At 40.6% G+C, this 23375-nt stretch overlaps 2 protein-coding genes across 3 annotated transcripts in view; both read right to left on the bottom strand.

The window, feature by feature from the left end:
* kcnc4 (potassium voltage-gated channel, Shaw-related subfamily, member 4) overlaps positions 1-19175 on the bottom strand; it is a 30169-nt gene extending 10994 nt beyond the window's left edge. The window contains exon 1 of one of the 2 annotated variants that reach the window (XM_017306007.2): positions 17790-19175. In XM_017306007.2, coding sequence (XP_017161496.2) covers positions 17790-18407 — 618 coding nt within the window. In that variant the 5' untranslated portion in view covers positions 18408-19175. The remainder of the gene's footprint in view (positions 1-17789) is intronic. The other variant, XM_008413282.3, reaches the window with a different exon arrangement.
* A 751-nt stretch (positions 19176-19926) lies between these two features.
* hspa1b (heat shock protein family A (Hsp70) member 1B) lies at positions 19927-23229 on the bottom strand. The gene is made up of 2 exons (XM_008413284.3): positions 23039-23229; positions 19927-21981 (listed from the first exon to the last, which is right to left on the bottom strand). Exon 2 carries the CDS (start codon positions 21960-21962, stop codon positions 20046-20048), a length of 1917 nt encoding a protein of 638 aa, XP_008411506.1. The 5' UTR covers positions 21963-21981; positions 23039-23229; the 3' UTR covers positions 19927-20045.
* Positions 23230-23375: the final 146 nt, after the last annotated feature.

The raw sequence follows: 23375 nt of genomic DNA, 5'->3' as shown, positions 1-23375 counted from the left end.
TGTGTGTCATTATTAAGCCTCTAAATGCTCTTTTTTTTTTAGATGTAAACATTCAATGTATGTGATAGATTACACTGACTGTATAGAGAGAGCTCACCTGTTCCACAACAATACCTGTGCTGTTTGTATAAACTCTGGGAGCTTACTCATACACGCTGAATGCTAACTGCAGCCTGCGCTAATAGTAAGCTGACTCTCAATCCTTTCTGACTTTCCAGCTGGATGAATAATGCTCCTGTAACACGAGCGCACTCTCTCCCTTCGGGAACCATCTTTTTTTTTTGTATTCAGCTGGGTCTTCTTTTGGGTCTGGGATTAGAAAAGCACATAAAGCATGAAAAGCTAATTACAGGCAAATAAACACAATAAGAACCAGTCTGAGTAATAGGGATTTATTAACTCGTGATGAAAACAGCATCAACATTGTGCTGTTGTAGTGCAGGGGTCAGCCATGACAACGCTCACACAGCCATTTGGGAAGATGATGACTTTGCCACATGAAGAGCAGGGAAAGCCTCAGCTCTGTCCAGGGAGAAACTCACAGGAGACATCCTGACAGGGCGAACATAAACACATCCTGCACTGAGGCGAATTACTGCTGCCATTTGGCACGTTGAGTTTGCTTAAATGAAGCATAAATTAGAACTCTAATTTTACCGTATGCGACATCCATGATGCTGATGAGCATCCGCGGTAAAGATGTGTAAAAATCAATTTATCATTTGCTTTAGCTGCATGATCTCACACTGAAAATCTTTTGAAAAATCAAACCTCTTAATGTTACTACAGTCATTTGCTAACGGGAGCGGGGAAATCAGCCTTATCTAAAATAAATTATTTTTACTAAGACAAGAAATTATCCAGTCACCCAGACTTAACTATAACGTGTCACATTAGTTCCATCTATCAGTCAATTTTCTGTAAAATATTCCTTTTTGTCCTTTCTGGTATCGTATAAAGTGCTTTATATTGCCTTGTGTATGAACGGTGCAATCCAAATAAAATCTTATCTTGAAATTGTTTCTGACTTGCCAAAAACAAACATAACAAACATAGCATATTTGGAGATAAACAATATGCTTATATACTCTTAGTAGGATCTGTTTGCTGTAGTCAGGTAAGACAAATATACAGGTGTTTCGGGTGAAAAAAGGATCTGAACTCCACTGTTAAGCATAGTGGTGGATTTGTGATGCTGTGGGCTGCTTCTTTTCAAAAAACTCTTGGGAACTTTGCCTTGAGTCCTGTAAACTGAATTTAAATTCAAAATGTAGGATTTTCTTCATTTCTGAATAAATGTAATCAAAACAAAAGTTGTAATTTTCTAAACATTTTAGAGCGAGATAATGATTCTGTTCTTATTGCAGCACTTTTTTACTAGCCTCTTACAATAACAATGAGACATAACCATCAACTAAACTCAAAATGAGCAATTCTTTTTTTTTTCCCCCAAACATATCTTTATGTTAAAATCTCTATGGGCACCACTGTATCATATCAAGTACTTTTTAAAACGTCTCCGCTACATCTCAGGGAAATAATGTTATTTCTGTCACACTTATGTTTTAAATCAGCAAACAAATATTAATGTCAGGCAAAAATGCAGTTAGCATTTTAGTGGTAGTGTGATGCTACAGGACCGGGATGACTTGTTATAAATTTCTTTCACACCAGAACATAATTGACCAAACAATGAATTCTGCTCTCTAGAAAACAAGACAACAGAACGATTAGTTCATGACCCGAAACTCAGGCTCGGTTGAGTTTTGCAGCAGTCCATCTATGAGTGCATCAAATAAAATAACAAAATTAAGGTTTTGGAGTGGCCTAGTTAAAGTGCAGACATACATTTAAAAGAGATTATGTTTTGTCCATGCGCTAAATAAACAACTTAATTCTGCAAAGAAGAAAATCCACGCAGGTCGACGTAAAGGATTCACTGCACTTGTAGATACAAGGGACTGACATTAAAATTTGCTTGATGATCTGAAACATTTCAGCGTGACAAAGCATGACAGCAGAAGAAAACTTTACGGAGGCAAACACTTTCTCATATCACTGCATTCACATACATATCTTCCTAAAATCCCAGTTTTTCAGCCACCCTCCACCTCCTTTCACCCATTTACCTTCCTCCCTCATCTCATTGCTAGCATCCCATTAATCTGCTCTCCATCGTCTCTCTCCCACTTATTGAACTGATGAAAGCTGGTGACACATCAGCGCCGGAGACGCCCAGCCTCACACTGACCCTCCTCCCCCGCCTTCACTATAGGCTCATCATTAAACCCTCTGACTTCCACCTCCTCACATCCATTCATCCATCCTCAACAACCAATACCTCCTGACATCGCACAGCCCTCAATCACACGCTGTTGGAGCAATCTGTTGAAGCAGAGAGGCAATAAAGCCAGAGGCCGCGCGACGCTCGTCAAGAAGACATTGGTCCAAAAGCATCTGAATCCAGAAAGGTTCATAAAATGCATCTCCTACCATCAGCGCATGAACTAATTAGTGGTTGCTGAATAAATAACAATTGATAACAATTATAAACCTGTAAAGTTACATCCACACTCGATCTGTCACAGAAAAAAAAATCCAAAACAAGCAATTATGGAGCTGCAAATCCAAACAATAAGAGACTGATTACATCAACATGAGTTACTCTTTTTGTGCTCACTCTTCCTGTGACTCATTGCACTGAGTGGTTATTGTACCGTCGTTACCCCAACATCGCCTACTGCTCTGCTCTGCTCAGTAAAAGTGAAGCTTTTTTAAAATCTGCTTAGTAAATCCAGTGAGCGGCATACACTCACTGACATAAAGCAGAGCAATCAGGAAAAAGGAGTCGTTGATGGCAATCCAGAATGCTATTTAGAAAATAATGTCACCAGGTCGAAGACTTAATGCACTTTTAATTCCTTACTTTTTTATTTAGTCCAAACAGCATAAATAATTAGACTTAAAATGAAAACAAATCCAAATGCACCAGAGTTAACCCCCAAACAATCCACATCCCTGGCTGATTTAGGTTTAAAATGATTTTCATTCAACTAAGAAGTTTGTTTCTGAGAGGAAATGAGACAGTGTCTCTCAAAAAGAGTATCAATTTCCAGAAGGTCTGCGTGTTTAATTATTCTTTGTTTTTAAATGGCTTGTTAAAATTTCTCTAAACCATTCCAAGTCATCAATGGACGACGCTTATGTTTGCTGAGCAGCTTTCCGCATGTTTCTATTAGCATTTAAATGATTTATCCAGGTCTTTGAGTTTGAAAAGCCTTCTAACAGTCTGGTGATCTTTGATTCCCTCCACAGATTCTGTATCAGATTCAAGTTTGACTGAGTCATTCAAAAATACAAAAACGTCTTGCTTAAATCATATCTGACACAGGTACGGATAGTTTTAGGCTGAACATTATACCCACATACGTTGGACACTTGTACTTTTCTTGCACCTGGCTTGGAATGAGTCACAGAGCGGATTATCGTTCTTGATGCTCTCACGTTTAAAACACTGTGAACCCAACACGAGATAAACAAAAATGCAATTTAAAATCGCCAAACAGCAGATTCTTTTTAACACCAAATAGAACGCTTCTTTTCTCAGCGAGTCCGTGGGCTTCTGCATAGCTTTGACTAAAAGATGCCGCACGGGGAGAACTCCAGCATTTACTGATGTTACACCAACAAAACAGCTGAGACTAGATAAACCCACCAGCTGCCGCAGTCCTGCAGGCTTGTGAAGAGATCCCGGCAGCCTGGGGTTTACTGAAACGACAAATGGTTTATGTTTGAACTAAACAGAGCAGGCAATCTGCAGCCAGGGGCGTCTCTGCAGGGAGGGTGATCAATGCTCTGACAGACATGAGAACAGTTGAGACGTAACCAAACAGTGTAACAATTACGTGACCTCACACCTATTGAGCATGTGTCTGCAGGGAGCTGCCAGAAAACCTCTCATGTAGTAGACCAAAGGGAAGCAATTATTTCTCTTGCTTGTTATTTCTGTGTAAATGTGAGTGTTTGCCAAGAAACCGCTCTGTGTGGCTCAGTTAATGCTTAACACAAAGAGAAACTGAGCATTAGAAACTCCAAAGACGTCATTTAGCGTCTCCAACTTGAACTGTGTAAAAGCAAAAAAGGAAATCTTTTTAGAAGGAACCAGTTGTGGCAAAAAGCTGTTGATTTCTGTGCAGTTGAGGAATTTGGAAGTGGGTTAGAGTCCATTGCAAACATATGAAGTTGAGAAACATCTCATTCCTGATCCATGTGGTTTAATAAGTAGTTCTTCCATCCTCTCAAGCGGCAACAGCTGCAACTCTTCCCAGGAGAGTTTCCACAACGTTTAGGAGTCTGATTATGGGAACTTTTAAATAGCCTTCCAGCAGGACATTTATCTGTCAGTTTTCATTATATTTCTTTCAAAAAGGGGGCGGGCTTATTGAAATCAATACTCTGTGCAAGTTCTTTCCCACCAAACTCGCTCCTCCATGTGGATCCTGCTTTGTGCACTTGTGTCAAGTCATATTGGAAAAGGAAGGGATCAGGACTCAAACTATTTCCTTAAACTTGACTAATTTAGCAGGATGGCCACAGTTACCAATGTAGTACACAATGGATCCAGTGGCACCCCCAAAACATTTCCATAGGGGTGGCCAGATAGGGAGAGGGAAGATTTAAGGAGGCAGCCCTGTTATCAGAGTGAGCCGGCACACACCCGATCCCAGACACCGAGGATCAGGCGGCGGTCTACAAGCAGAGACAGGGAGTGTGACGATGGGCACACAAAGACACTCACACTCACACATCCAACATAAAGAGACACAAGAATAAATGCTATAAGGACACTCACACTCCCCATACACACTCTACACTCCCAGGTCCAGGTAACAACACCCAAAAGGGGCAACCAGGTCCTGGACCCAGGAGATGGTCCCTTTCATTCCAGGGTGGCGCTGCATGCACCAGAGGCGAGGCCGATCGGACAGACCCTCGTCTGGATGTCAATAATTATGTCCAGTTCCATGGCCTTTCATGTCTTAGTCATGAGAATGCAAGTAAGAGAGTCTGAGTTGTTGAATAGATGATGGTTGTAGAAGTTTTGTCCTGCAAATGGTGGGTTGACCATTTGATCTCTACTCAGTCTGTCTCTGTCTTTGTGTCCTTGGTCACCCGCCTTGCCTGCTGGTGGTGGTCAGCTGCATCGTAGCTTCACCTCCCTTAGACTGCCCCAGGGCAGCTTTGGCTACTATCCAGTAGCCTGCCACCACCAGCCGGTGAATGGGTGCAGAAATGGTTGAATGACTGAATGCAGTGTAAAGCGCTTTGGGGTCATCTAGACTTGAAAAAATGTCATACAAATGCAGGCAGTTTACCATTTACAATAAAATTGGGACCCATGCCGACATGACATCTTGGGGATAGAATACCCTTCCTGTACCTACAGTGATGCACCCCAAGGCCCTGGGTGTGGTGAGATGGAGCAGGTGGAGGAAGTTGTCTGAGGTTGGAGAAGAAAATGCCTTCCCACCTCTAACCACCAAGAGAGTAAAGTATTGGCACATCATTGGTGGTTCCACAGCAGCACCGCCACCAAGCCCCATAGAGTCCAAGGCCATCCACCCAACCCCACCCCAGAACATAACCTACATCCACCGCAACATTTGGACAACTCCCAGAATGCATTAGACATTAGACACCCATTAAAATTAATTTCCTCTTCCTGGGAAGCTTCTAACATTTGAATGATTTCCTCTATTTCCTCAAAATGTTTCCGTTCTCTCTTCTTCTTGTGAAATTAATTGACTTAAAAAGAAAAAAAATAATAACCTCCAGTTTTCATGGAACGGTGTCCATGTTCTTGGACTCTTAGGACCAAGAACAGAGTGGTTGACATTTCCATTTCCAACAATAAACCTTCATTAGGTCAGCAGGAATATCCTGGACAGTTGAGAAAAAGCCCATAGACTGCAAATCAAAATACGTCAGTCATAACCTATGATGTCCAGTTTGAGGTTATTTCTCCATCTAGTCACATCCTTCTGTTGCACATTCTTTCTAACCGCAAACATTTGTGAGTTTATTGCTAAATCCATTGTTCCAAAAAGCCCACAAACCTCTGGCCGACATCACACGGCTCCTAGCATTTTATTGCTCAGTCATTTAAGTAATTGTCAAAGCATAATGTTATCAGGTTTCAGTGTGCAGATTACAGCCGAGCTCCCCACCGGGGGGAAGAGGCTCAATCCTAGCCGGAAAAAATGAGAGCTGAAGGAACAAAAGCAGGAAAAATATCAAGCAACAGGAAGGACAAAAAGCTGAAAAACAACAAGCAGCAAGTTGTGATCGGCAGCAGCGGAGGGGTCCCGTCACAATCATCACAGCAAGCTGCCGAGTGTCACGCTGAGCTGCCACCAGTACGGACATGCTATGCGCAAGGGAACCAGTAACAAACCCACTGAGCTCTCCACTGAGATAATAAGTGCAGCCGGCTCTGATGTTGCTGGAACGCATGTCACACTGATTCATGTCTGCGAGTCTTGTTCACCTGAGGACAAAGCATTAATCTCCACCACTCAGCCTGACAGCCACATCTCTGCTGGGCACTTCATTATCAGACATTTATATTTCATAATTTCACAGAGCCAAAAATATCTGGAAAAATGGTGGTGATTATCTACCCATGATGTATAGCTGGATGAAATGATTACGGCGGATCTGAGTCGCGGTTCTTGTGGGGGGCTATATGTCATTTTGCACTTTATTAGACCTTCATGTACGACCAGCAGAAGCAGCAGAGCAGCGCTCAGCCGGCGGGTGAGAGGTGAGGAGCCTCCTCCACAGAGGGGAGACACAAGTGGATTGTGAGGGTCGTTCACACAAGCAGCACTGTACATCGTCTGTGTCTAACGTGGAAACTTTGAGAGCGAAACCTTTCTAACCAATCAGAGGATCAGGAGCAGCTTCAATAAGGAAATGTTTTTTTTTTAAGAGGATTACTCAAGTATGCCATCAAAGATGTGTTTTAGTTTTTAATCAATGCGTATAATAAGGTGAGATCCTTTTTGTAGTGTGAATATGGGATTCTAAACCAGCGTTTTATATTAAAAGTTTTTTTATATCTGTTCTGTTAATTAGGACTAAGTTATCAGATTTTACTCCAAATTATTATAAAAAAATGTTAGGTAGCTTCTCTTGTGAAATAATAAATACATTTTTGTGAATCAGAATCTTTTTTTTGGTTCTACTTCAAGAGCCACAAGTAAGACAGATAAAAGCTTTATCTGTAGAAATCGAGAAATTATTTGTGTAGAACCTGTCTGACAACACGAAGTAGGCTGAAGGATCTCACAGAGAAACACTTCCTGCCCCAACCTAAGGAACCCGAGATCAGATGTGAAACAAGGTCATTACAAAAACCCTCATATCGCACCTGCTCAAACTAAGAGAACCTTTAAGGAAAATACTCTGTAAACTGGGTAAAATGTGAGACTTTCTGTAATGTTTTCATCCTGCTACATCTGGCATAAAGCTAACGCAACATTTTGGAAAATAAACATTTCAGTGACACTCGGCCAGAGCTGCTTTGCTGATTCAGAACCAGGAGATTTGTTGATGGAGGCATGAATTTTGCTCTCTTTGCAGAGCATAACTATTCGGTATTATTATAAATTGGTTGCTAAAAGTGACCTATAAATTTACTCTTCAATCTTTAGTTTGTCCCCGTAGGGAAATTGAAATTTAGCTCAAGCAAAGAGGAATCACACACAGCAACAGCCGTTGTGGCAATATAGAGAATACAAATATAAACAGTAAAACTGGCGCTTTAGGCCAGCTGGAGCTCTATGATATTGACTTTCATTTAAAAACTTTTCTGCTTCAGTGAAAAAGGACATTTTATATATTTCTCTCGACCACCGGGGAGGCAATAACGGCAGTCAAGAGGTAACTGTGAAAAAGCGGAGAAAGTCTTTATGATGCGTTGAGGTCATGGAAAATCAAATCCTAGCATTCAAAAAAAGATTAACTATTAAACAACAACACTGGGAATAACAATTTATTTTATTTTATTTATATAGAGCCATTTCACAACAAATTCCATCACAAGGTGCAAATTCAATACACTCAGTTTATTGGTAAAAAAGTTTTAGACGTAAGGAATCAAAGACACTTGGATTGAATCGCTGTTCTGAACAAGCACGTAGATGGTTGAATGCGTTGGGTCACTAACTCTGTAGGTAAAGTTCTTAAACAATACTGACTTATTTATTTTTTTAAGATGGCATTTATTCATTTGTTTGCGATAAACTCAGTTCCCCAACCACAGGCAACAATTTCATCAAAACAAGGACAAAAGGCTGCACAAAATTTAGCTGCGAAATAAAACTGCACAAATCGCAGTAAAAGAAAGAATGGTAATCACAAAAGTAGAAAAATGATCCATAATATTAGTTAAAAACAAATGCAGGAGCTTCTCCGATGTGAACTGAGAGGCTCTCAGTAAGAGACGATAACCAGACAATCAGACAGAGAGTTCCACATTGCATTGTTGGGAATTTGACGAACAGAAAAGAGCTTCACCATTAAAGGTTTTATGGGTCAACTACGTAACTGTAAAGTCAATTTTAAAATGCCACAAGCCAATAAAGTAAACAAGGGCATGCTTTCTGGAGCATTTTAAAAGAGTAGCTACAGAATACTGAAGCAGCTGTTAACGCGAAAGGGAGATTAGCTAAAATCAACAAATTACACTAATCTGTTTGGTATGAAACGAGAGCCTTGATCATTTGATATCCTGTGGGGCAGAAGAAAACTTTACCTACCCGCTTTGTTCAATGTACTGGTCCAATTGGCAGGTGAGGAGATGCTAGCATGTTGTGTAGTTTCTCTGTAACCCTCCAAATGATTTTTAACCAAATAATAGTGGGTGTGTGCACTGTAAACCCAAATGTTCTTTTACATAATAAGCAAACCTATTACTACTAATCTTTTCATTGTTTTGTTTTTTTTTTAAAGGTGGGATCGTTACTAAACAAAATGTGAATTGTAAACTACTCAAACTGAGTATTTGCTGTGCTAATGGCTCTGAGCTCTCATTCACAAGTTCTTACCGGTGAATTTTGTTTGGTAGTTCAGCTGTTAGTTCGTTCAATTCTGTTTTGATTTTTTTCTCTAACCACCTCATTTGATTCATGAAGAGCCCATTGAGGATTGAGGGGAATTGTTTTTTTCTTTTGAATTCCTGTGCAAAAGTTGTATATTGTCTTGACAAAGCTGTGCATTTTGTAAAAGCAGCATGGATGTCAGCATAAATTGAACTTTATACTCTTCTTATTCTGAAATACCCTCCTGCTCATTGTTTTGCATTAATGATTAAAGTCTTCAACATCGTGATGTTTAATCAGCTTTACATGTTTAAAATGTTACTTTTGCATTTAGTACAAAAATAAATCAATTGTAATTTACATTTAACAATTCTAAAGAGCGTGAGTTATGATTACTGATAAACATGAGTAACTTATTAGTGACTTATTAGTACTGAAACCTTGAGTTCTTTAGCAATGAGATGCGACTTTATGTAGACTTTGCTTGATTTGTTTGGTTTTTGATTTTGTAGAATCTAGACCAATGGTCCCCAAACTACTTGGCCTTCCACATTTGGTCCGGCCCCTTGAACAATATCAGAGAGCATTTAGATTTTTTTTTTTTTCATATACCGTATTTTCCGGACTATAAGCCGCTACTTATTTTCCTAAGCTTTGAACCATCTGGCTTATATCTGGATTTTTTTTCGACCACCAGGGGGCTCTTTAGCAGGAAGTGAATCATTGGAAGTCAAAATTGGAAATAAAAGAAGAAAGCACCCATTAAAACGGAATTAGGTTTTAATAGGGAATTGAAATTTGAGAATGTTGTTGATCAGTTAAATAGCATTGACTGGAAAAAGAAGATTTTTCGTTTTTCTAAATAATACTGGGATCATTATGAGTATTTTAGGCATAAATATTAGGAGTAGATGGCAGTAGTGCAACAATAATGGATGCAAGATGCCGTTGAAATCTAAAGAAGAAGAAGAAGAAGAAGAAAAAGGCAGCGGCGGCGTCTATTTCCATTCAGCACATGCTAGTAGCAACACGAAGGGTCATCACTTTTACTGTTACAGTTACCGTTCAGAAACTACCATAATCAGTTCCGTTAAATCTAATCTTGGCACCTTTCTCTTTTTCAACCGTAACAAATGTGATATTCAATTGACCTGTTATGACTCAAATTTTGGGTGTCCGCCCCCCTCTGCTGCTGCTGCATCGTTGTAGAAAACCTGGAGCGGCAGAGATATATCTGAGGCTTATAGCCCGGAAAATACAGAACATTTTTATGAACATTTATTTTATAAATAGTGTTATTTCCTGGATTTTTTCTGTGAAGAACCCAGAGAGGGTTATTTGGTTATTATTTATTTCATTAATAGTGTTATTTATTTATTTCCCGACTTTTGTTCTGTGAAGAACCCAGAAAGAGTTATTTGACTGTGTTTTCTGGAAAACAATAAATTTTTACATTTAGGCACTCTTACAATCGTCACACTTTTTCTGTTACAAACTGACTCCGGCCCCCCACCAGAGAAGGGAAAAGTTATGTGGCCCCCACAAGAAAAAGTTTGGGGACCACTGATCTAGACTATCCCATACTGTGTGCAGCTTTCGTAATGATTACTAATTCGGGTTTATAGTGTACATATTTGAGCCTGCGTGTTTAATTAGGAGGGTTTCTATTTGTGCACCTCTCTTTTTGAAAGTCATTAAAATTGCTTGTTTGTATGTTTATTGCATTTTAATTCCATGTACAGGGAAAAGAACAATTAAAAAAAACATATTTATAGGCTGAAAATTAATATGACATTAATGCCCAGGAATGCATGTGCACTTCTCACTGCTGCTGTGGTTTCTTGACTCCTACTTTTACGCATTTAACCAATCCAGTCTGTGGTCAGACAAGGCCAGCTCCACAGGCAGATAACTAAGTCTGTCTGCCTCTCTCTCATTTCCTTCCTCCTGTCTCTCTGAAACACCATAGGAGCTGTAAAGCTGCCAGTCCAATTCCTGGACATCAACTTAAAAATAAAATAAAAATAAAAATTGGACACTCTAGTAAAGCCACCTACATACGTACAGCTAAGAGCTGCAAATCAGTCAGACGATCCCACACTAGCTTTTTAGTTTGGTTTCCGATAGAAGGAGAATATAAGAGACAGACAAAAGCTGTCTAACCTTTGTCTAATAGTTCACAGAGTGAGGAAACACAAAGAAACCGAGCCCAGATCCATCACATCATCAGAGATGTGGATTTCTATTTATGGTTATTATGCTCTATAAAGCACCGTCGTGGTTCTCGACGGTCTGAGGAACCACTAATGGATTTCATACTCAGAATTTCACTTTAATTTAAGCATGGATGGATCAAACCGTGTTTTTTTTATTTCCAGAACAGCACTTTATGTTGTTTTTAAACCTTTGGAGTATCTTTCACTCTTACTAACCGGGAAGCAGTCCGAGGTTGGAAAGATTCCTGTTTTTCCTTTTATGACTTCCCAGAGACTGAGCACCGGTCCAAAGACAACATGTGTGACGATGTGTCAGGCCGACTGTCCAAAAACCCTTTTTCCTGGAAACAACTCTCTGACTTCCAGAGATTTAGCATCTTATCCTATAAAACAGGGCTCAACTTGCAGTGCTATTTCTTGCAGGCTGTTTAATAATCAGCATCCAGTACTCCTGTGTCTTACATATTAATTTATGTGATAATTTGAATTACATAAACGCAGATTTTCCCACACAATCCGACTTCATAAAAAAGGCAAACTACTCCTTTCACATGATCATTGGATCATTAAAATGCACTGGTTTTGATGCTGGCATCTGACAAAATGTACTATTTATTGCTTGTTTCATAATTGTTAACTATGTTATGTTTTTATGGTGTAAAGCATTTAGGATGTTTAATACAAAATCAACTTTATTTGACTTTTGACATAGACATTTTCTCTGCTGTTGAAACAGATGTTTATTCTGTATGATTTATTCCCAGTGACCTTGACTTATGGCAGGTCCTTGCTTAAGAACTGTGGGTCATAATTAGAGGAATGAAAACAGGTGATGCACTTTTCTGATCAGCATATCTGATTTATGCATTTACATGCCACCAGTTACTGTGGCTGTTGTACATCAAATTATGTTGCTCTCAACAAAGATCTTTATGACCAACAAAAAGTATTAATAAGGTAAGATTTAAAATCTGGAAGTGATTAGAAGGTTGGATGCATGATTAAATCAGGATGTATCAGCTCAGGTGAGGGAATCTGTTTCTAGGACAATTATTAGTTGTGCAGAATACAAAAAAGAAGTCCTGTTTTATGTTTGCCACTACAGGGACACACACAAATAAAACATGTAGAAATTCCTCTTGTAAAATGCCACTAAAATGTAATAATATGACCGAACTGCAAAATGGAGCGAACCGAAAACTGAATAACAGCTGGAGAAAAAGAGGAATCGTTTAGATCAGCGCATATTTGTGTGTGAGAATGGTCCAGTCAAACTCCAGAACAAAATCTAACCGAAGGTATTTGGTAAGACTCGAAGATGCTGTCTGTTGAATTTCTACTTTGTGCTGATTGGTCACATTAAATCCCCCAAAATACGCTGGAGTTTGTGATCGCAATGTGAAATAATGTGGGACAAGTTCAAGACTCTGCACACATGCTTCCACGTTTAAACTGGTCAGCCATTTGAATGCAGCTGGTTTCAAATGCAGAACTTCTAACTGCAGTATTTATTTATTTATTTTAAATAACTCACATGAATAAAGTGGTCATGACACAGGAAATTCAGCTGACCTTAGCAGATTCTGGTCTTTGAGAGGATGTGGCTTTAACAACACACAGATGAGCTTTTAGAAATCACATTACCTGAACCTAGCTCAGAAGCTCTCTGAAATAAAAAGGCCATAAAAGTAACGCGAGTCCCTTCATCCTCTTAAGAGAGCACGCTCTCATAATGCTCACGTAGAGTAAACATACATACATGTTCATCTCAGAGAGGAAGTGGACAGAGCATTATGACTGGGTCAATATGAAACTGCTTGCACTACGAATTCAAATCTTCACGGTTGTTGTTTTATTTTTTATTTTATTTATTTGTTTGGCAGAACTTCCCAAATGGATTCATCCGCAAACACACGGACACATAAGATGAACCGGCAGGTGCGGCGGAGGTCCTGTGAAGCAACACAGATGCTTCAGATATCCCCTGACTGAACCGTTAAATAAACAGCTGCAGCTTAACTGGACTGCACATTACATCATACTTGTGTGAAACGGAGAGTTTCTGAACAGAGCACTTAGCTACGCACACGAACAGATGTTACAGAAAGAATGAACCTTTCTCGGCTAAGCACATTTTCTTTTCTGGCCTGACAACTCCTGCTGATGACACTTGATACTTGCTTTCATGGTTACTTCAATGAACACTCTGCAGCTTTTGTTATTGAGCCATTAGGCACATAGCAGCATTTCAATAGCCTACAGCTGGAGTGCCGCATCTTCAGCGGTGCAAAGAACGAAAGCAAGCTAAGCTCAATGAGTTCATGCTCGATCTGTCACAAAGCACTGTCTGTTTTATTTAAGTCTGAGAAGAGTGTATGTAATTGCCTTGATATGTCAATTGTATTTATTTTCACAGAGGGATGTTTGTTTACTACCAGAAACGTCTGGTTTCCACCACTTGGTAAAGTGGACAACACTGAGTGATCATCTCTGCTGTTTCATTTTGGGTTTCCATTAAGTGTGTTTCTAAATAGAAATGTAGGATATATATGTCTACATTTTGGTCATATATATCCGTTTTTTCTTTCAGTTGAAGAAACCTAGACTTTGTCTGATTCCCACACATTTAACGTCACAGTCTTGCACATCCAAAGTGGAGCGAACTTAACGAAATGAGTGCTTTGCATAACAGACACCTCGGCAGCTCTGCAGGAGTTCGAGGCGCATGAAGAGACAATTATTTTCCTCACTGCACTGTGAAAGAAGCATTGGTGAGAAAGAAGCCAATGTTCACACTATCCTTATTTTCTTCTTTGAAATTTTGTGCATTATCACAGACAATGATGTGAGCGAGCTCTTTGTTAGCTGGCTATCTGTTCAGCATCTCCTTGACTGCTTGCTTACAGCTCTGCCACGTGAGATCTATAAAACTGCTGCTGGACGTGGAGCACAGTGCACGCATTGCCTAAGGAGTTTGCTCACCTCTAAAAATTGTTAAATTCAGGCCTTTCAATCACTTCTATAGACAGAGGTGCATCAAATCCAGATCAGAGGAATGTAAACTGCTTCTACAATGTTTCGTGTACAAAAAGGGTTGGTGAAAAAAGGGCAGCTTGGTGAATTGCAGGGAGCCAACCATGACGGGTTCCACCTGAGCAATAAGTCTGCTGTAAAATTTCAGTTGAAAATGTCTAAACTCGTCGTTTCAGTTGCCAGAAAGCTGCAAAGAGCCAGATGAAGTGGTATAAAGCTGGACTCTAGAGCAGTGGAGTCGTGCTCTCTGGGATGATGAATCATGCTTTGTCTGGGATTCCAAAGAAGAAGTCCACTGCCAGGAAAACAGCACTTGGTCTGACTGCTTTGTGTCAAGAGTAAAGTTTGGAGCAGAGAGGATTGTGGTGTGGGGTAGTTTTTCAGGACCGGTGATTTTGGTTACAGTAGAACAAACCTTTAATGCCGTTAGCGTCCAAGTACCTTCCAGGCTGGGTCCTTGATGTTCCAAGATGACTGTGCACTAATGAAGTTTGGTGTGAAAAAAAGATGACTGGACTTACAACTGATAAAACACATTTGGGATAAATTGGAGAAGTAATTGTGAGCCAAGCCTTTTGTGCCCAACATCAGTGTCTGATCTCACAAATGCAATTCTGGAAGCATGTTCAGAAATTCCTATAAACACCTTGTAAATGACCTCCTGATGTGAACTGAAGCTGCTACGGCTGCAATGGTTGGACCACCACAATATGAAGGACTTCCTATTGAAAATAGGTTGTCATTAAAGTTTGTCCGTGTGCAAAGGCAAGGTAAGTGACTCGATAGTTTTAGATGTATCAATCAGAAATCCACTTCAGCTTACATAACAATCAGACAGCAGATATCGAGAGCTAAGCACAGTCAGCTTTATATTACTCACATATTGCACACGTATTACCTGCAAGCAAACCATTTCATTGCACTTACTGGAACTAATGTATAATAAATAACTTTTTATTGTATTTAAGCATCTTCCGGTATTACAAAGATAAACAGTAATAAAAAACAATCCGATCAGAACTTGAATAGGCCCAGATTTTATTCTCTAGATCAGGGGTGTCAAACTCCAGTCCTGAAGGGCCGCTGTCCTGCAGTTTTTAGATGTGCCACAGGTACAAAACACCTGAATCAAATGGCTTAATTACCTCCTCAGTTCTCCAGAGCCTTGCTAATGACCTAATTATTCTATTCAGGTGTGGTGCAGCAGAGGCACTTCTAAAAGTTGCAGGACACCGGCCCTCGAGGACTGGAGTTTGACACCCCTGCTCTAGATATTCCAAGCTGGTACAGACAAAAACAAAAGACTTGCAGTAAAAAAAAAAAAAAGATCAACCATCTAAGCCTTACACACCACACTTTTAAGATTTTAATTCGCAAGGAAATTTGGAAACCATGCATCAGCATGCTTCCACTTAAAATTTATGTGCTACTCTGCTTTTATGAATCACATAAAACCCAAATAAAATATAACAAAGGCTGTGATTATAGCAAACTGTGAAAAAGTTAAACAATGACCGTTTCCACACACAATGAAAGCGGGCAGATAGCAGCTTGATATGTTTGTCACAATTGTGTAATTATAAATGTTCTTTATCTCTGATCAACACTGAATGTTAAGTGTTTACTCAATCAAACATTATTGGCTTATGATGAGTGATAAAACTGAGTACATGTGTGTGTGTACTCTGACACGCATTCAGAGCTTGTACAAATTTTCAAAGGCCACTTTCCTAAAAACCTTTAATCTAAAGGAATCTTTTATGAGTCACACTTTATCTCGAGTCTAGAGAGCAAATGATCAGCCGTGTTTCAAAGTTCAAAATAGTTAAACTTATCCAGTCTGATCTTGATGCTTCTACACTGAAAAAAGATTCTTTACAGCACAGTTTGAGTTTAAATGAAATGAAAAATGTATATTTGTGTAAACAAAACAAAATTACTTTTATGAGTTTTTTTTGGTATCAGAACTACCACAGCATTAGACAAAACAATAAACAATACATTGTTTATTGTATTGTTTATTCAAACCATAACTGAATTATTCTGCTCCTATTCTTTACAACACAGCATTTTGCTTGAAGAAGCTTCACTCTATGAGTGAAAAAAAATAATAAAGATTCTCAGCTTATCGTAAAATATTGCTAAAACCTATTTTCACCTTGTTCTCATCAACAACGTCACGTTTTTCATCTTGTGGGTTTGATGTCTCATAACACCCCCTAATATCAACTGGATTGGGATAATGACTAATAACGCAATTTGATTTTAAATTAAGATGAAGTTTTTTAAATGTTGAAAAACAACAGCAATTCTGGTGATGGAAACAGAAAATAAAGAGCTAGTTAAAAAGTTGTTGTGTCTTTGCAAGTAGCTTTCTACCCTAATGTTTTATTATTGATAGCTTTTAGAACATGTAATTAAATCTCCAAGGAATTTACCGTTCATCTAGAGGGGAAAAGTCAAGGTCGAATGAAAAGTAACAGTGGGATATTAAATTAAATATGGAATTATCACAAAGTGTTAAAATTCAGTACAGTGTCAATGTATAGAAATGCACTGATCGGTTTTTTCCTGACCAACACCGATTGTATAGCTAGCTGATTCCAGTTTTGACTGGTTGTGAGTATTTTCATTCATACAGTATGAAAGAATATGAAATGTGCTCTGGGTGCTTTAGTAGAGAAAGCTGTTTTGAATTTAGCAGAAAACGAAGGAAACAAGATTACAGTGGACGCCTTTGCTGGTGTTAGTGACCACAATACCGGACAACATAGCGAAACTCCCGAATATTGAGAACGCTTCTAAAAATGTCTCATGTCCATTTTAATAGTTTAAATACAAAATATACATTAATACACACAGTGGAAACCGCATTAGCGTTACTATAGACTTACTTCCGCTTTTAGAGCTGTAGCCAATCACAACATGGAAAATAAATTGTGTTCCTGGATTGGCTGAAAACGTCCACCAATAGCATGTCAAGTAGCAACATGTATTTTAAGTTTTAAGGTTATTTTCTAAATAGAAAAATCCACAAAAAGGAAAATCTGTGAATATTGAACCACTAATAGTATCTAGGATCGATCGTATCTCACTTATGTATTAATATATATGTCCTTAGCACCTTTCAGATAAAGCAAAATAATATGCTGATTCATTGATTGTTGCGTCTCTTTTTATTTGTTCAGATTTAATAAATTATACCACGTGTCATGGACTTCACTGACGGGTTACTTTAATTTATCACTTTTATCATTAATGCGTGCATATTTTAAAGACTATGAATCTATAAACGCACAGTAATTCTGCTGCCTGACTGGCTGAAACTTTTGGGGACACTTGTTGATACTGAACAAAAAAAAACATCTTCAAAAGATGCTCTGGTCTCAATCTGGAAATAAAGTGGATCCAAAGAGAAGCCACCAGCTGAACTCACCCTGGCTGCTCTGGAGGTGTACGGGTCATCAAACAAGGCCCACACTTTGGGTCGCCAAACTTCCCAGCACCCCCTGGACCTGTCGCTGCGGTCCTCAATGCCGAACCGTCTTGGCGTGTCTCTGTCGTCGTCTGTGTCCTCCGGGTCGGGCGGCTCGAATATCTCCAGAGCCTCTTCCGCGTCCCGGTGCTGCCGGTAGGTCATCCAGCAGCACGGTTCCACGTCGGTGTCATCTATCCCCCAGAAGGCCAGCTCCTCCTCGAACAGCGGGCCGCACACGTCCGCCGGACAGTGCAGCTTCCCTGTCCGGTAGTAGTTGAGCACATAGGCAAAGATGCCCGGGTGTCGGTCAAAGAAGAACTCGGAGACGCTCGGGAGCTCGGCGTCCGATTCGGAGCAGCAGCCCTGGGAGTCCGGTTCGGCCAGCCAGGCCAGGCGGGTCCCCGGCAGGGTCCGCAGGGTGCTCTTGTAGGTCTCATGCCGGGTGCCGCCGACGTTGATGATGATTTTTTCCGAGTCCTCCCCTCTGGCCATCTCCTCCTTCAGACATGATTTAGACGGAGGTTTGTTTCCTGACTTGCGCCCTCGGTAAGTCGAAACGCACACCGAGCTGATCATTTAGAAGCTTGCTGCTCCCCGCTGCTCCCCGCTGCTGGCCGCTGGTCTGATCAGAAGGCTGGGAGAAGGAAGGTGCGTCCTCATGTCAGAGTCAGCGACCCATGACTTTCTGCTGCCAGAAAACAGAAACTATAGCGGATAAAAGTGAAGGAAACCACCTGTAGAAGACCTCACTACGGCTCAGATGTTTTCAGCTGATTCCACCCCCCCACCCCCAGTACTCTGCAGGTGATTATTTTTGGTTTATTTACACGCAGTTGGCTTTTTACGCACACCAAACGCGCCCTATCCAAAACAAATCTCTCCGTCCTTAGACCAAATCCGACCTCCAGCTCCAATCCGTGTCAACTTTCAACCTCTCTCCACTCACACACAGACAGGAACGCTGATCCCGCTCAGAGGAACCACTCCGAGACAGGTTGCGCTAAAAACCGGGCTCTTGTGGCGCGCCAGATGTGAGCTCGTTTTGCAGCTGGGGATGTGTTACACCTCCTGAAAGCGCAGCCTCTTTTCCCTTAGCGACACGGCCCGGTTGGACCGAGCGCAGAACAACAGTCTGACCGAGTTAACTCTTTGCCTGCCGAGGGCTGACGCATCATTTATTGAATCCCCGGCTCCCTCTAATTAGCACGGCAGGCTCATCAAGTGTTTGTGCGGCAAAGAGAGAGGAGAGCAATAACCCTGTTTAATTAAGCCTGTTTACTTCCCCTCCAGGCTGAGGTGCATTGAGCATTCATTAAATGCAATTATCTGTCATTTGACGCTAGAAATGTTTTTGTTTAATCTGGTGAAAATGATTTCAATTCTTACACACAGACACAATCTAATTATTTCATCTTATTGAACTGATTAATTCGACATTAAATGTGTTTGTTTCTTTTCTCGCCCCCTCAATGATTTTGTTTATTTAATAAGTAAATTACAGCTCACAGTTTGATCCAACAGGTAGTTGTTGGCTTCTTGTGCGATTAGACAACTAGCAGCTCGAGGTTTCCCTCTAGTGGACAACATATTAAATGAACTTCAAATAAAGAGAGGATCTCAATAAACTAAATAAGAAATAAATTTTGCAATGTAGAAATTATTAAAACCTAAAATTCTTCCTAATTGTGTGGCTATAACATAATATTAAAAATCCTTTTAGTTTTATGTAAGTTTATTTATTTTTTGGTCCAAAGAAAAATAATTTTGTGTTCTTATTAGCTGTGAGCTAAACGGAACAGAAATGAACGATCTTAATATATCACTCTTGTACATCTATAATGTACAAGTTGATCCTTTTAACTTACGTATTCAAATAAATTAGCACTTTGTTGATATTTAAATTAGTATTGACAATCACTGCATTTGATGGATGACTTTCATCTAATCTGTCCTTCTATTTATATATTACCCCAGGAAATATGTTTTCATTTAGCCCTTTATATTTGGATTTTATTAGAATCTCATGTGTATTTATTCTTATCACCTTAAATTTAAAGTACTTAATCAACACTGAATGGTTAATAAGAGACATATGTTATTTTTTTAACATGTTTATTATAAATATGTATGGCAACAATGAACACATTTTTTTTTCAGAAACCAAACATAAGTCAGAAATCTTTATCCAACAGTGAAATGCTGCAGCTCATAGTTCTAGTCGACCTCCTCGATAGTGGGGCCCTGAGAGGTTCCTCCAGCCTGACTGCTGGAACATCCTGCCGCTGCACCTTGATACAACTTTGCCACGACAGGTTTGCACACCCTCTCCAGCTCATTCTGCTGATGTTCACACTCCTCCTTCTCTGCCAGCTGGTTGTTCTCCAGCCAGGAAATTGTCTGGTTGCATTTGTCAATGACCAGCTTTTTCTCCTCCTCACTGATTTTGCCTTTCAAGGCGTCGTCTTCGACGCTGCTCTTCATGTGGTAAGCGTAGGACTCCAGGGAATTCTTTGCAGCGACCTTTTCTCTCTGCTGGTCATCCTCTGCCTTGTACTTGTCCGCGTCCTGCACCATCTTCTCGATCTCGTCCTTGCTGAGTCGGCCCTTGTCGTTGGTGATTGTGATTTTGTTTTCTTTGCCCGTGCTTTTGTCGACGGCGGACACGTTTAGGATGCCATTGGCGTCGATATCAAAGGTAACTTCGATCTGTGGCACGCCTCTGGGAGCAGGAGGAAGACCCGAGAGCTCAAACTTCCCCAGGAGATTGTTGTCCTTTGTCATGGCTCTCTCACCCTCGTAGACCTGAATCAGGACTCCTGGCTGGTTATCCGAGTACGTGGAGAAGATCTGAGTCTGCTTCGTGGGGATGGTGGTGTTTCGCTTGATAAGAGGTGTCATAACGCCACCGGCTGTCTCAATGCCCAGCGACAAGGGAGCCACATCCAGGAGCAGTAAATCTTGGACATTTTCTGAAGTGTCACCCATGAGGATAGCAGCCTGGACGGCTGCGCCATAGGCCACCGCTTCATCAGGGTTGATGCTCTTGTTTAGCTCTCTACCATTGAAGAAGTCCTGCAGGAGCTTTTGGATTTTGGGGATTCTTGTAGAGCCACCAACTAGGACAACTTCTTGGATCTTGGATTTATCCAGCTTAGCATCTTGTAGGGCCTTCTCAACTGGCTCCAGTGTTCCCCTGAAGAGGTCTGAGTTGAGCTCCTCGAAGCGGGCCCTTGTGATTGAGGTGTAAAAGTCAATGCCCTCAAAGAGTGAGTCAATCTCAATGCTTGCCTGAGTGCTGGAGGACAAGGTCCTCTTTGCTCTCTCGCAAGCTGTGCGCAGTCTCCTCACAGCTCTCTTGTTCTGGCTGATGTCCTTCTTGTGCTTTCTTTTAAACTCCTCCACAAAGTGGTTGACCATTCGGTTGTCAAAATCCTCCCCGCCAAGGTGTGTGTCCCCAGCTGTGGCTTTCACCTCAAATATGCCGTCTTCAATGGTCAGGATGGACACGTCAAAAGTGCCTCCACCAAGATCAAAGATGAGGACGTTGCGCTCTCCTCTTTTGCCTTTATCAAGGCCGTAAGCAATGGCTGCCGCTGTGGGCTCATTTATGATGCGGAGAACATTTAGTCCGGAGATCACTCCAGCATCCTTTGTGGCTTGCCTTTGGGAATCATTAAAGTAAGCTGGCACTGTGATGACCGCATTCGACACCCTCTGTCCCAGAAAGGCCTCGGCTATTTCTCTCATTTTAACCAAGACCATCGAGGAAATCTCTTCAGGACAGAATGTCTTCATTTCTCCTTTGTATTCCACCTGGACTTTGGGCTTTCCGTTGTCGTTGATCACCTTGAAGGGCCAGAGTTTCATGTCAGACTGGACCACCAGGTCATCAAACCTTCTTCCAATGAGCCGTTTGGCATCAAAGATCGTGTTGGTGGGGTTCATGGCGACTTGGTTCTTGGCAGCATCTCCGATGAGCCTCTCTGTGTCGGTAAAGGCCACGTAGCTGGGAGTTGTCCTGTTGCCTTGATCATTGGCAATAATTTCCACTTTTCCATGCTGGAAGACCCCGACACAAGAGTAGGTGGTGCCCAGATCAATGCCAATGGATATTCCCTTAGCTGATGACATCTTACTGGTTGAGATGAACCTAGATAGAATCAGAATGAAAATAGTTTTATTTTACGGGTACTCTTTGATGAAAGCCTTCAAAGTGAAGGGAAACTGTTAGGATCACTAATTCTGATAAAAAACCATTTGTGCTCAGCATTCATTTAGATATCAGTTTCAGAAAAGTTGGCTTGTAGTTTTATCTTTTTAACACCAACAGTGCAGCTTTGAATCATCTCCCCAGGCTGTTTTAAAGTCATTCAACACTTTGACACTTGTGACTAATACGACTCACATTTCAGTATAACTAGGAACATGTTTGGATCATCAAGCAACAACTTAAACATTGAACTGAATGGAGGAGGGTCAGTGTTGCCCAGAAGAGGTCTTGAAATGTGACCTTAATGCCCCATCTGTATTTTTGTTCTGACTACAATTTATAGGCCTCCGCCTTTTCAGAAATGAAGAACATATTGTAGGCTGAGTTTCTTTACATGTACAGTATGTACCTTTTCTAGTTGTCTTGAGTAGTAGCACCTGATTGTGGCACATTTTCATAGCAGTCTTTATGCTTGACCTCTTTTTGCCACTTAACTCAGACGTATAATTCAATAGATATGCAGTGTTTGACGACCGTGAAACAGCATTTCTGCAGTGATATATTAACTGGTTATTGTTTGTGTCTGTCTTTTACCGGACGGTTTTCTGTTTCTTATCCTTTTTAGATTTCTTCCTCCTCGTAAAGCGAAAAGAGTTTAATCCTCTAAGTTTGATACCACAGTTCGAACTGTGTTACCTTTAGCATATTTGTAATAGATTTTATGGAGCACATTGTGTGTCTTCACATCAAAATATTTGACTTGCATTTGCTACGGCTTATTGCTAGATACAGACTTAAACAGTAACACTCAGTATGTCTCCTTTGAACCAACTCAAAGAAATTGAGTTAAACCTTCACACAATTTTCTTTCAACATAAGATATTTTAAAGCATTTTAATAAAAAGATAGACAGAAATAATCACTCCCTTCCTTTTCATTCTCCAAGCGTTTTCAATTACGTTTTGACTATTTAAACAGTAGAATTCCAGCTACTTACAGTCAGTGGTGATCTCCTCGTTGGTGAAAAGGTTAGAGTTAGGAAGGATTTCCCCTGCGAGTCTCTTTTCTAGTCAGCTTCTGCCGTCAGGTGTTTCTTCTGAAACTAGTGCCTGGATTGAATTAGGCCCGTTGCTTATATAGTAACACCCGGGTTTCCAGAAGGCTCCAGGTGACCCCTCCTCCTCCTTCAGGCCCAGTGAGGAAACTGATAATATTAGAAACTAATGCAGCTAGCCTGGAGCGCGAGAGAGTGTGTGAATATTCTAGAGAGGGAGATCAGTTTGACACTCAGCCAGCAGGGCTGACTGAGAGGAAAGCAATGCAGGGAATGTAGC

Source organism: Poecilia reticulata, chromosome 7, assembly GCF_904066995.2.
Source record: "Poecilia reticulata chromosome 7, P_reticulata-male-v2, whole genome shotgun sequence".
Classification (NCBI taxonomy): domain Eukaryota; kingdom Metazoa; phylum Chordata; class Actinopteri; order Cyprinodontiformes; family Poeciliidae; genus Poecilia; species Poecilia reticulata.
Note: the sequence above shows the minus strand (reverse complement) of the source record. Positions and strands in the feature narration are given on the sequence as shown.